Source organism: Chelmon rostratus, chromosome 12, assembly GCF_017976325.1.
Source record: "Chelmon rostratus isolate fCheRos1 chromosome 12, fCheRos1.pri, whole genome shotgun sequence".
Lineage (NCBI taxonomy): Eukaryota > Metazoa > Chordata > Actinopteri > Chaetodontiformes > Chaetodontidae > Chelmon > Chelmon rostratus.
This window is the reverse complement of record NC_055669.1, coordinates 18,666,432-18,680,730: the sequence shown is the minus strand read 5'-3', so window position 1 is coordinate 18,680,730 and position 14,299 is coordinate 18,666,432. Positions and strand designations below refer to the sequence as shown.

Below are 14,299 nucleotides of genomic sequence, written 5' to 3'. Positions count from 1 at the left end.
ACAAGATACTTCCTGGGCTCACTTCAGGAAGTCACTGGCTCACACACTATAAAGCTGATTCCACTCTCTGACAAAAAGAACGACAGACACATCAGCTAACTATCATAGCGAGACACTACACAGGGAACGTGATCAACATGAATTGACCATTTAACACAATATTTTTGTTGTATGCAGGTGTAGCTGTTGGATGTTTATTAGGGGCGTTATATCTGTACTGTGAGCTCCGATGTAACACTAAGTGAAATTCATGCAAAGTTAATGGAGAGACAGTTAGACACAAGTGTTTCCCAGGGATTTACTGTGAGGAAAAGCACTTTGTTGCTGTTTGTGTCTGTAAACCTGGAGGGCAAGGACATGGAGAAGAGGGATCACAGGGGTCTTGACCTCACAGCTGCATTGCTTTTTGGTTAATGCATCACTGGTCAGCCCAGAGTCACCTGGAATCACACAATGCCTTGCGAAGCCATTAACTTGTGTCCCATAGAAAATGCCCCATAATCATACACAGACATACACAAACTCCTACAATTCACCTGCTCCCAGCTTGCTTACATCCAAAGTACGTTTGGTGCATTGGCTGTCTGGGGTGAACGAACACAAGCAGTCCAGTGGTCAAGTTTTCTGTCTAAATGCACCTCAACAGCAGTGACCTCACATGAGTCTGGTCTGGACTGTGACTTCGTTCATTCGGGCCATGAGGTGGATGTAGCTGCTGCTGTGACGAGTCTCCTATTTTATTTTACAATTAAGACACTCACCAGTAACATACAGGCACCCTCAGCAACATCTATGAGTCATTCCAGACTCTGTAATGCTCCACCTGTCCACTAGTCGCCCTCAGCGAGTTTCCTGCCTCTGTGGGTCACCTGCACAGCTGCTCCTCGTTATCCAGTCTGCCGCTTCCTGCAGACGCAGCTCCGCTCCACACTTTTCAGCATTACTGAGTCACCAAATAACTGAATTTAATCCTCAGAGTCTGCATTTGAGTCCCACTCCGACACACCTTTTAAACATTTTTACAGATATTTAGGAACTTGATGGTGACAGCTCGAAATTAAGATGTAGACATGAGCCAAGAAATTTACCGTATTTTTTAGTCCTCCACAGTCTCAAATCTTCTCCAGAATGCGTCTTTTTACGTGACATAGTCCTTCTTTTCTCTCACAGAGTAAAACTTGTTTACACAAACTTCATCGCCCCCCTGTCGGTTTGATTCGAGCCCAGCAGAGAAACCCTGGAGGCTGATCCTGATCTCTCTTGATCCTGATTTTCTCTCAGAAAGCGGGGCTGGCTGCACGGATCAGACCTGCAGACCTGAAACCTCTCTTCAGCCTTTGATACAGAGGGGGAAAGGCTTTCAAATGAGGCTCTTTTGAAGACTTTTTGTATTTGAACAGATTTTTGGCGATAGCTCGCGCGTAATTCACACGAGGACAAACGGACTTAGAAGGTTTTTTTTCCCCCTTTGTGCGACTGCGAAAGTGTACCGTGGTCACTGTCACCCAGCGAGGCCAACAGAGGAGATCGGTGAGTTTCTCCAAAATTAATTTAGTGTGACTCTTTTAGATCAAGATCTGAAATAAAAAGCACAAAACCTCTTTACCTCTGTTTGAAATTATATTTATACAGGTTATTATTATTCCCAGTATATTGACTCACAACTTATTCCAATGTGGTGAAATAACTCACAAGATTTAATGCATAAAAAGTTTAAAAACTACTTGAAAGTATTGTGTAGGCAATATCATGAATCTTTGACAACTGTCTATAGCTCTATAACCTCCTCAAACCCGGAGCTTCAGATTCACCACAGACCCCCTGATCTGCTGTCATGGTGGCTTCAGTCGTAGAAAACTGGGCCCCCACTTCATGTCTGACTGAGAGAGAGATTTCCTCCTCAGGAATGCTAATGCAGAAAACCCAAATCCTGCTCGGTGTTAATACCCCCCATTTACTTGTGTAAGTGGCTCGTAGGACGTCCAAATGAGTTTGAGGTGCTTATGGACACTGTACTCTATCGTGTCAACCAGGAGTGTGTGTGTGTGTGTGTGTACAGCTGAAAAGCATTTGACAGATGTGGCTCATTCACTGTCACTCAGATGCAGGAAGGCTTCCAGTTCGTCATCAGTAATATTTAAAACTCACCACTATCTCCAGCGATCAGATCAAGTTTAGAGTTTTTATTATGTTTGACAGTCAGTTGGTTGGTTACTCCACAAAAATATACCCGTACCGCCTTCCAAACACATACAGCAGTGAAACACGAGTTTCTTAAAGGACATCATTCATGAGATGGGATGGTGTTTAAATTCAGTTGCCAGTTTATTTATTTAATACAACAGTCCTACAATTAATTATTGTTGAGGCTGTTTCAAAGAGGTGTTGATTCAGCTGTGTGGCCATTTTAGAGGTTGTAGTTGTTCTTTAGTCTACCCTCAGTGATATAAAGGGGTGGCAAAATAATGGAATAGTCCAAAATGATCACAAACACCTCTCTAAAACAGTGTAAACAGCAAAAGAACATTATCACCTTCATGAAGGGAGAAGTGACAGTATTTCATGGCTGTTAGTCTACATTAGTTTTAGCCTATAGTCAGACTAAAGCTTTAATGCTTTAATGGTGAGATAATAAGAAATATGGAAAAATACAGCAGCAACAACAACACTCAATACAAAGTAGTACACAAGTGTGCATGTCTCTTCTTACCAAAAGAAGAGAAAACAGGGAGCAGATGGAGAAGTTAGAAACCAGCTGACACCACCTCACATCCGCAGCTGATAACACGTCAAGCTACATTAAGCCAAAACTGAGGGTATGAAATGCCTCATATATCTGATAGCACCACCTCTAGGCAGGTGAAATCTCCACCTCAAGTTTATTTATGTAACATTTTATCAATCTGATGTCTTCTACACAGTACAGTACTCCTCTTGTTCAGGACAGGAGTGTCACTCTTAATTCCTGCTCTGTTTTTCTTAATAAATCTGCATTTGTCTCTTCTTTAGATGGTAAAAACAAGCTGACTAATTGGCCAGAGGGGTTGAGTGACAGCCGGCGGCGTGTCAGCGATGGGCCGTAAATTGGACCTGTCGGGACTAACGGACAACGAGGCGGAGCATGTGCTGCAGGTGGTGCAGAGGGACATGAGGCTGCGCAAGAAGGAAGAGGAGCGCCTCAGGTCGGTTCTGATGACCTCTGTGCTGAATGTTTGACAGGTTCGAGCTCCAAAGATCCAGCAGCTCAATCACCAGCTGTGTGACCTGTCGAACGGCGCCAGACTCCAGTGTTTAGTTCATTACATATTCATACAGTTTTTACACTGACTCACTTCCTTATGATCACTCAGTAGCAAAGCTGCAGTGTGGAAATAGAGTCCAGCATTCAAAATGTGAAGAAGTGCTCATAATGCAGGATGTTTCACAATATATATGCCTATTAGCCATTATTAATACTTTTTTTTTTAAAGCTGCTCTAATCAATTTTTTAAATGACCAATGGATGAAATGACAAAATGCAACATGACATCATCTCTGCAAGGTCCCTGCAGAGTTTGTATTCAGGACACTTTTAGACCTTTCTTTCCCTGTCTCTCTGCTCTGAAGTGCGTCCACCAGATGAAACACCAGACAGGAAGTGACCTCCCTTTCCTGTTGTGCTCAGACCAGCTTCCTCAAAACTCCTGCCCTGCCTTCAGAGCCCGAACACAAAATGTATGAACACAGAGACAAATAATAAGCTGACAGGGTGCGTTTGTATTAACCCATATCATGATATTTGTTGTAGTGGCACTTCGTGGGGCGTTTTAGACCTCAAGTAAAGCTTTGGAGCTGTTTTTCTGGATATGTGTGTGTCAGTGCATGTGGGTTATGCGATACACAGTCCTACTCGTGGTATCACACTGACGGTAATGCAGCAGCAAAGGCAGGGAAGAAGAAGGCTGCAGTCTAGTAAACATGTGGGGCCTTTCCATTGGCACTCAAACCATGTTGATGTCTACCTGTCTACCAGCAACTGTTGCACAGTGCAATAGTAAAAGTTAGTTAAAGACACACCTTCAAGCAGGTAGCCCCATTGCTGTGCTGGGCTGACGTGCCGCGTCAAACCGAGTCAAGCCAGAACATGTGACAATAAAAGCAGGAAAGTCTATAATAAAGGACGGCACTTTTAAACACATTCATTCTGATTTCTTCACGTGCAAAGAAGCCACAAAGGCCTGCTAAATGATGTCAAACACATTCACACCACGTCCCCTCCAGAGCAGAGGAACATCGGCCAATACGATCACGTACGGTCATCACTGTCGAGGAGTGATAGACGGGACTGTAGGAAAGTAATCCGTGTCTAGAGTTGAGGCTCAGAAAGTAATACGGATGAGTGATGGATACAGTGTTGAATTTCACTGCTGTTTCTTGTTGCTTCAACTGTTAACTCAGAGCCGATCTCTGCTGAGTGTTGCATCACTGGGCCCGATCATATGACAGTGTGTGTGAGAGATAACTAAAATATGGTGCGCCCATTAATAACTGAACTGATAAAACCTGCCCTGCTCTGTTCTTTAATTGTTGCAGCAGTGTGATGACTTTACAGCTCAGGATGACATCCGCAAGATTCATGTTATTATACCAGCCAGGCTTAACTAACGCCAATTCTAATCTCACCTCTTTAGTGCCTGTACATATTTATTATAATCTGTATTCATGGTTTTTAATAATCCTTTTGTGATCCTGTTTAAATTGTGATGAATTAACAATAATTAGGTTTTATAATCTCTGAAATGTTTTCTTTTATACCGCCGTGAGTGTCCTCATTACACCATTTTGTGCTTTATGTGAAATATGTAACAGTGCTATTTACCTACAGATATGTAGTAGTAGTATAAAGTAGTCCTCTTAGGAGGAGTAGACGATGTCGCTACAGCAGGGAGGGGAAACCTTTTTCTGATCAAGGCCCATTTTAATGTATACTAAAATGCTAAATCAATAAATTATTGAACACATGTAGTAACATGGAAACTGAGTGTATAAGATTTATAGTATTCCTAAAAAAACAATTTGTTAGATTCAAGAAATATCAGCTGCTCTGGCTGAGTGTGAATTTGTTTTCCGATGCAGCGAGACTGATGTGGCACAAATGTCAGACTGTGTTTATCTTGTTAAGTCTTCCAGCAGAATAACACGTTCTCAGGAAAAAGCCACAGGAGCCGGTTCGCTGCCACCACACCTGATGATTTGCCGATTGCTGGCATGTGTTTCCTGTTGTGCCGCCCACACACACACACACACACACACACACACGCACAGTTTGGCACCTCCGGAGTGCACACACTCGTGCACTCATGCAGAGCCTTAGCCTGGACTTAATCCTGGCTGATTGGGAGAGGAAGTCTGAGGAAGTGAAGTAGTGTTCAGTGAAATAGCATTAGTTTGGAAAAAAATCCTGAAATACAGAAAAAGTATGATGAGATAGAAAGAGATGTGTTTTGATGTCTGCTGACTCAGGAATTGATTCACCAGGTATTACTCATCATTTTAAGTGGCCATATTGAAGATTTCAGTCCTGGTTGGTTTGGCGCCACCTGTGGTTACTGCTGGTTACAGCAAATGTAGTTTAATACTGCAGGTCACTAAATTCTGGGGTCAGCAAAACAAACTATTGTCATATTAATAAAGAAGTCAAGCAATAATTGGCCTCGCCAAGCAAATCCTTCCATCAAGACAAAGTTATCAAGATTAAACTGCAGTCCCAGGCTAAACCAAAGTCTCTACTGTCAGCAGGTATATCAAATGTCCAGTCACACCTATGCAAGCACACGTTAGTGGACGTCACATCAGCTTATCACCAAGAAACAGACTTTTTGCGAGGATTATAGCAGCTGACACAGCTCGAGCTTCTCCTTGTTTGTTCTGGCTTCACGCCTTGAAGCTGCAAAGCTGCTTTAGACGAGGTGTGCGAGGACAGAGCTGCACTACAGATACTGTACATACATGCACATGTGTCTGAACTTTGAGCTGAACATACATGTTTCACGTCTCATGAATTTTCAGATGAAAGAGAGGTGATGAAAGGTTGTGGTTGAATCGTCCACTGTTAGCTGCTCAGCTGCACTTTTGTGCTGCAGACGTGTGTTTACAGCAGATATTATCGTGCGTATGTATATTTCTGCATGTTACTCTCCTGTGTTGCATCTTGCTGTGAATATCTTACTGTGTGTGTGTATGTGTGTGTGTGTCTGTTCACCAGTGTGTGGCGGTCTGCCTCAGAGTTATTTATACCATCCAGTGAGCTCCAGTAATGGAGTGTCTCTCTGTCAGACGGGCATCTGAGGGACACTGTTAAATTTTTATAGTGTGGCGTTACAGAAAAATGTGGCCTAAAGGTTTGTGCCGTCAGAGCTGCCTGCGCAAGTTCAAGAAATGTGGCTTTCAAAAAGGACGTAAAAGTAATGTAGTGCACAGAGTTCAATCTATTAGTAGTATTAAGTAGTAGTATTAGTAGTAGTAATCAAGTATTAAATTGACAGGAGGTTAATTGGCAACAATTTTCATAATCAATCAATTGTTCAGATCACATTTCTAAGCAAAAATGCCCAATTTCACAAGTTGCAGGGTTTTTTTCTTAGTCTGCTTTCTGGAGAAAACAGGTATTTGAAGATGTCAACTTGGGCTCAAGGAAATTGCGAGGATAATCTTTCACTCCTTTTTGACCTTTTCTAGACAATGCATTTATTAACAGAGAGAAAATTCAGCATGCTAATCAATGAAAATGATCATTGGCCGGTGGCTGGTTTTCACTTTTCTCTGCATGTACAATTCTCTACATGTCAAACTTTTCCATAAGCCACGTACAGTTGACAGGAATTTTTCTTTACATTTTGAATTTTAAAACTGAATTGGCTCTTTTTTTCCTGCCTCTGTCCTCTTGTTGTCAGACTCCATCAGTCTCCGGCAGTAATCACCTATAAATGATTCAGTCATGGCTGACGCTCCTGCAGCCCTGATGTGAAAATAATGGATTTTTTTTGACACTTTCCTTCTAGCGCTACTCATGCCAGTTTCCCGGCATGCAGACAAACGAGCAGTATGTGCACATGAATGTTAAAGTTGCATTTAACGTGTGAGTGTATGTTAAGACAGGACAATGTTTTGCTCTGAGCCTACTCGACTCTTCTTTAGCTCAAAATGTTTGCAAAATATAGGAGGCCTTGAGATGAGCTTGTAATGTTTTAGTACTGATCTGCTGCTGAATTTACTGCATGTTAGCAGCAATAAGCTGAGGTTAAAAGTTATTTCTCGACCTTAGAAACACCAGTTGAGCGAACACTCAAACAGCTTCGGTCACATGATATTCATCAGCAGATAGAGTTGGCCCAGCTGTCATGGTGAAGTACTTTCATCACTTCTCTAGCCTGGCTCCAGGCTGCTGGTTCACATTTACTGTTGTTTCCACTGATTGGAGAAACAGTCGACAATCAGCGCTCAGATTGGGGATATCATCTTTCTTCATTCATCTTCCTGCATTTTTCATGAAAGCAGCTTGTTAAAAAGAAAGCCCGCTAACGAGCTTTGAGTGTTGATGAGATGCATGCAGTTGTGCAAGGTGTTGTAAGTCCATGCTGTCATCTTTTGACTTCAGCTTCCTCCTGTGGAGGCGCGGTTGTCCCTATCCTTAACCCCAATGTTAACACCTGACAAATTAAAATAATATAAAAGCATATAATTAAACCTGGTCATTGATTGTGATTGCTTCAGTGATGTTCAGTGATGAAAGTGCTTACCTGCTGAATGTTGAGTCGTTAACTGCCAGTAGTATACCTGTAGACACCTGCAGACACCTGCAGATGAAGCGAGCTGCCCAGTGCGAGCGATGCTAACACCACAGTCTCTGCAGCCTTGCTCTACTCACGCTCGACCACAAAACCATTGTGATTGGCCGCTCCATTGGAGCGAGCATCGCAGTGATTTACTGTTGCACGCTTCAAACAGATGATGATTGGTGCGATCACAGACAATCGGGGAAAAGTGCTGCCATGACCTCGCTACGCTCGGCTTGTCTGAGAACAGGCATGTGTGGCCTGAGAGCTGGCAGTGAGTCTATATACAGAATTTACTCCTAAAGTCAAACAGCAGTTACTTCTTCTGTATTCCTGATTAAAAGGCATCATGTATATGTGGGTGGGGTATTACTACAAGAGGGATTTGAATAAAATCCTTCAGATTTAATTGGATTACTCGATAATGGGCGTAGTTTGGCAAATACGGAGCAATGCAGAGCTGTTGGCCTCCGCCCACACCTTCCTCACCCATGCTGTTAGATCAGAGGATGGAGGAGAAATGAGGAAATTAGAGCACAACCACAACTCCTGTGATACTACTATGATACTATTACATACTATTATACTGCCAGACTACTGCAGTTTTTTTTGCAAAGTAACCCTGGTTGGCTTAAATGCTCATGTTCAACATCATGTGACTTGATTTAAAGCTGCAGAACAGCTGCTGTCTCAAAGGTCAAGAATGAACTTGTGCAGATGAAAATCAATATGATCAAAAGCTCCAGAACAGCTACTAAATGTGCGTTTTGATGACACTGTTTTGTATAGCAGTAATGAATGTTTATGATACCCCGGGGAGACGTATAGACAGAAAAGCTGCTGCTGCTGTCGAGGAAACACACTGATGTATTATTCATCATATCTTCCTCCTTTAACCTTTTACTCGAGCACAGCCGGCGGCGTTTAAATGAATGCGAAACGATAAATGCTCTGCTTAAATATGCAATCTGACATTTACGGATGACAATTTTGCTTTTCATAAATCTCTGGCTGTATTTCACCACTTTGGAATTAATAATGTACATTAAAGGAGATATTGCTGCTCTTTTCAATCATCATTTACCTTCAGTGATGTTTAGAAAATGATGAAATGACCGGCTTTGGAAAACCACTTTAATTTATGCACCATTTTCATTAAAGGGATGCAGAGGATCAGTGTGACTGGCTGTGTGTTTACGTGCACTCCATGTCCTCATTGGAATAATCTCCCTATTTGACTCATGATTGTTGCTTTATCCACAGAGAGGAACTATATCTCCTCGTCATCCCTGTCACTTTCACACATAAACCCAGACTTCCCTCATTTTGTACAACTCTCTCTCTCACACACACACACATACACATTCCTGGTTTCACTATCTTCCTCCCTCTAACCATCCCTCCCCCTCCTCCCCACAGCGAACTGAAGCAGGAGCTGGACGAGGAGGGCAGTCGCTGCCTCCTGCTGTCACGGCAGAGTTGCTTCAACCAGCGCTGCTGCATCCGCTGCTGCTCGCCCTTCACCTTCCTGCTCAACCCCAAGCGCCAGTGCCGTGACTGCCACTACAACGTCTGCAAGGCCTGCCGGGTCTACAACAAGCGGGACAAAGCCTGGCTCTGCTCCGCCTGCCAGAAGAGCAGGTAAGGTCGGCGGTGGTGGTAGCGCTGGTAGTGCGGCGATTCAGATGGTGTGTGTGTGTGTGTGTTTGTGCCAAGTACATGAGGCTAAGTTAAGGATGAGAGGCTGACGGTGACGTCAAAGGTTATTAAGGTCTTAACTCTGCTGCTGGAGAGATGGATTTAGCACTTATTACACACAACATAGTCACTAAGATACAGAACAGGATGAAGTCTGCCACTGGCTGAAATATTTGTACTCAGTCGAACACAACATGGCAGAGAGAGCGAGGCTTACCAGGCTGTGGTGCTGAAGATGTGAAGCAACAAATAATATATGTGCAAAGGCAATTTTCTCCCTTTGTTTTACTGTAAATGGTCTTTTTATGCAGCCTCTGTTTCATGTTACAGAAAGCCTTTAATGTACCACTCAGATTTCAAATGGTTTGCCATATTTCTGGATTGCTGCAGTGTGTCATGTTGAACTTTGGTGTTTGCCCTGTTTAAAAGCTACATGGTTAAAGCTACTGGATGCATCGGAAAATATGCTGAGATTAAGATTCTTTTTGTTCATGAAAAGTTGACATTTGGTGATCGGATGTTTTCTGTTAGCTGGTGTTACCTTCTATGTTTCTTAACACTGTGCTATGCTAGAAAAGGACTAATTCACACGACGTGTCATCCAAATACCAATCTGAAGAGAAAGTGTTTGCAGTCATCCTGAGCGGCGAAAAGCGGCCATCATGGAGAAGGGCAGATGTGATAATCATTCAAATAACACTTTCAGACAGTTTCTCCTGGAGGGCGTTCATGTGTAGCACTCATTGCCGCAGTTGTACAAAGTGGCAGAAGTAATTGTGGACAGAGAGGAAAACGAGATCTTGGTCAACATTTTCGCTGCATGAAGTTTGCTTTGGACATTAGAAATGTGTGACGGGAGGTGATTTCAGATGAGACCAGCAGTTTGGTTGAAGCACACCTTTATTGCCAAGAGATACCCTGTAACGACCACAACCAGCAATGTGTTAGTCCATTTTTCAAAACAGCTCACAATAATATAGTTTCCTTTAAAAAAAGGTGCAGCAATTTCCCAAAACTGCCGAGCACTGTAGTTTTTAGCATGTAATATTCTAGCAGGGTAATAAGATTTGTTGGGAACTATTTACATCTGCGTATAAATACACAGTTGCTTTTGTGAGTATTTACAGCAGCAGGATGATGCATGTCAGATTGACTGAAATTAACTACATTTGCCCAAGAAACATCTCAACATGGTGACAGAGGCAATACCTGTTAGTGGGATAAAGATATCTTTTAATGGGAAAAATATAGAATATCATCACTTATCCTTTAAAATACAATGCAGTATATGCAGTATTCAACACTGCATACTGTAAATATCGTGTTATATATTGACTGGATCATGGGAGGCTCCAGATATCCCAGCAGGCATTGGACAAGAAGGAGTGTACAGTCATCACACTAACAAACTCCTACACACTGCAGGGCAATTAAAACCTTCAAATTAACTGAGAACCTGCAGGAAGTCAATGTGGACACAGAGAGAACATGCAGAATCCACAAATAAGGGTTAAACCCATCCGTCTTGATGTGAGGTGATAATACTGACCACTGAGCCTCAAAACCTAAAATCCATGATTCAGTGTCATAACCCTAAACTGATGATTAGCTCACTGACAGTTTTCAGGAGACATCACAGACTGGAGGAGATACCTAAAGATGTGTCACCTCCACCTCCTGTCAAACACACTTACTGTACACACACTCACTCAGCTCCCTTCACACTGCAACACAGTGAACAGATGGCAACTCATTAAACATGCTGACATGAATATATCTGCAGTACCCTACAGCTGTCATTCCTTAACATTCAATTATATCCTACTTCAATTGAATCTTAAATGTTAAAAACTTGGAGATGAGACATACACTAGATCAACATGAAAACCCCCTTTGATATTACATCCTTGTTAGCAAAATTGCCAGAGTGCATCCCCTTTGTTAAGCTGGGGGTTTGCGTAGTTGAATATGTTAGTCTACTCTGACTCATTGATCCTTTATCTGACTGAAATTTATGCAAGTTAGAATCTGTGGCCGACCATAGCTCTGAGATAACAATATCTTAACTGTGCTATGTATTGATTAATCCATGGTGCTGAAGTATCAGACAGATTTGTAACTGTACCTTTTTCCTCTCAGACCCGCCCTTCTGACAGTTTTATTTTGGACCTAAAATACTGTACAACTATGTACTATAAATACTCAATTCTATACTATATTGCAGCCTATATGTGCTATAGAGTAGTGTCACGTTTATGCTCAAAGTAACAGGCAGCAACATGTAGTCACAGAAGAGCGAGGGGATCATAGAGACACACTGCTGCCTGTAGTATCCTATACATTCCTATAATATCTCTGATCATGAAAATACACCCAGGTTTCAAACCACCTCTGTAACGAAATATTTTAGGGAAGACATGACTACAGATATATGGTATCTATAGGGGTTTTAAGTTGAGTTAGGTTTTGAACCATACCCCTGTTAACAAATAGTAAAGTTAACCAATCACAGATTCATTAAATCAATTCTCACTGGTGTATGAATCTGATTCAGTAAAACAGACACTAAATTCCTCCTAAATTTAAAGCCACTGTGTGAACTTTTAAACCTTTTCCATTAAAACCTTTTAAATTGATATGATGATCGTGTTAGCAAACCTTATTATTACACATCCAGCCGTTATGGAGCAACATTATGATTTATTTGAAGTTGTGTGTCTGTCTATCTGGCAAATGTAAGTCCAGTGTTCACTCTCTTTTAGCTCAATTTTGCTATACTATGAGAGCAGTAAGAGAACCAAAACAGTAAATGTGGATCGGACAGCTAAACCGTGAGCTGAAACTCATGAAGCTTCATAAAGCCGAGAGGAGCCACACATTCAGGTGATAATTATCTATTGGTTCATTAAGCTACCCCCTGTCATTTGATACATTGTTATTAAAATATCAGGTGTAAACGCTTTAAATTATCTTAGGAATTACTCTGGTGGCCAGTTTTGATTGTATAAGTATTAGACAATAATCTAATGGTCATGTGCATTGCTATCTGCTATAATATAACTGGGTTTCCATCCATATACATTGCAAATTTTAACCAAAGTTCAAGAAAGTCTGCAAAAAAGAATGGAAATGATTGCTTTATTCCATACACTACTGTTGTGCGATTGTAAGGAGTTGGTTCATTGGGATGAACAGTAGGTAGCGCCCATTCTTCAGTCAGAAAACCATTATGACATTGCAGAAGAAGATGAACACGTAACAAGATGACGTGCCCCGCCCACTTCAAACCAGTGAGAGAAACACAAACAGAAATTTCACACATAACGTAACCAGAAGTGTTCAGATTTAAAAGAACAGGCTGCGTTCATGTCGGACCACATTGCTCACATTAAGACGCTCTTTAAGACTTTAGATTGAACCATGGTACACTGGCTGGTTAATTTTTAAAAAATGATGTCATTGGTAGACCTGAGGGAGAATCTAACAGCTGATCCTTTTCACAAATTGACACTTTGTGAAAAGTGTGGATAAGTATGCAGCTTTTCACTCCCTCTAACCTCAGGAGGAGAAGTCACAAGATGCCAGTGAACACAACACTGTCACTGAATTACTGGTATAGAGCCACCATGGTGCCTTGTTGACTTGTAAACATCGATGTGACACACTCTGGTGACCGTATTAGCGCTCAGTTTGCTGACTGTTTTCTCCTTTTAGTGGTTAGAGAAGATTGGAGTGTAAGACGGTTGTATTTGTGCATAATGTATGATGCACATGAAGTCTCGCATAGATTTCTAGGAGCAGCTCCTCAGGCCAGCTGAGCCTCCTGTCAACATGCTTTAAAAAGCAGCCCGAGCCAGCGTTTGGCTGTTAGCTGCAGAGGGAAGATGAACCAGCACAGCTGCCTGCAGCTGGATGTGTTCATCTGTGCATGTAGAGGAATACTCAAACCTGGACTAACATCAATTTGTTAATGTACACTGCTTATTGATTACAAACATCAAAATCCACTATTGCTGGGTAAGAGACACTATTTTTTTTCTTAAACCTACTGTACATAGGATACCTTATTTCTTTATTTCTTTATTTATTTTTTTACATTTTTGAAATTCTGTTTGTGGTTAGCACAGTTTTTATTTATTGCTCCTTTTGTTCTTATTTGCAGCCTTATTGTTCTTATACACCCCCCCACACACACACACACCCTCCCAGTGTGTTCTGAAGAGCTTCTATAAGAGTGAATTTCTCCATTGTGAGATTAATAAAGTCATATCTATCTAATCTATACCTATGATGGGTTACAGGTTATCAGGTGTGTGTTTGTGTGCCGTGTTATAATCTGTGTGTGCTTTTGTGCGTAGTGTGCATGTCTCAAAAAATCTGATTATGCATTATCACATTATTATTATCATCTGAGATAAGGATCTCTCTTTCAAAAAACACATGTCCAAGAGTGCAGTTTGAAAACATTTTTACTACAGTAAATACAACAACACAAACACACCATCACACCCTACAAAGGGGTGTAGAAAATATCCAGTTAAAATGCAATGAAAGGATGGAGACAAAATCCAGTTAAGAGGCACAAACAGGAACGATTCTCCCGAACTATCTAACATATGGTGACAACAACAAAATAGATAAATAAGACTTTATTAATTCCCTACCGGGGAAATTCGGTTTAAGAGCTGTTCGCATACCTGAGTTGACATAGACCATATAGGAATATATATTTCTCCATTTGGGAAAATGAGCAAAGTTCTTTTTCCTGTTTCTTAAAAATTGACCTG

General features: G+C 41.6%; 1 protein-coding gene across 4 annotated transcripts in view; it reads left to right on the top strand.

Annotated features, from left to right (window-relative positions):
- Nucleotides 1-1,052: 1,052 nt before the first annotated feature.
- myripa (myosin VIIA and Rab interacting protein a) overlaps nucleotides 1,053-14,299 on the top strand; it is a 36,605-nt gene continuing 23,358 nt past the window's right edge. For 2 of the 4 annotated variants that reach the window (XR_006007247.1, XM_041949284.1), the window contains exons 1-3: nucleotides 1,054-1,530; nucleotides 3,010-3,182; nucleotides 9,234-9,455. Coding sequence is in view for 3 of the 4 variants with exons in the window: in XM_041949284.1 (XP_041805218.1) it covers nucleotides 3,073-3,182; nucleotides 9,234-9,455 (332 nt within the window). In the remaining variant the exon portion in view is untranslated. Of the gene's footprint in view, nucleotides 1,531-3,009; nucleotides 3,183-9,233; nucleotides 9,456-14,299 lie in introns of all 4 variants that reach the window. The other 2 variants (XM_041949285.1, XM_041949286.1) reach the window with 2 other exon arrangements.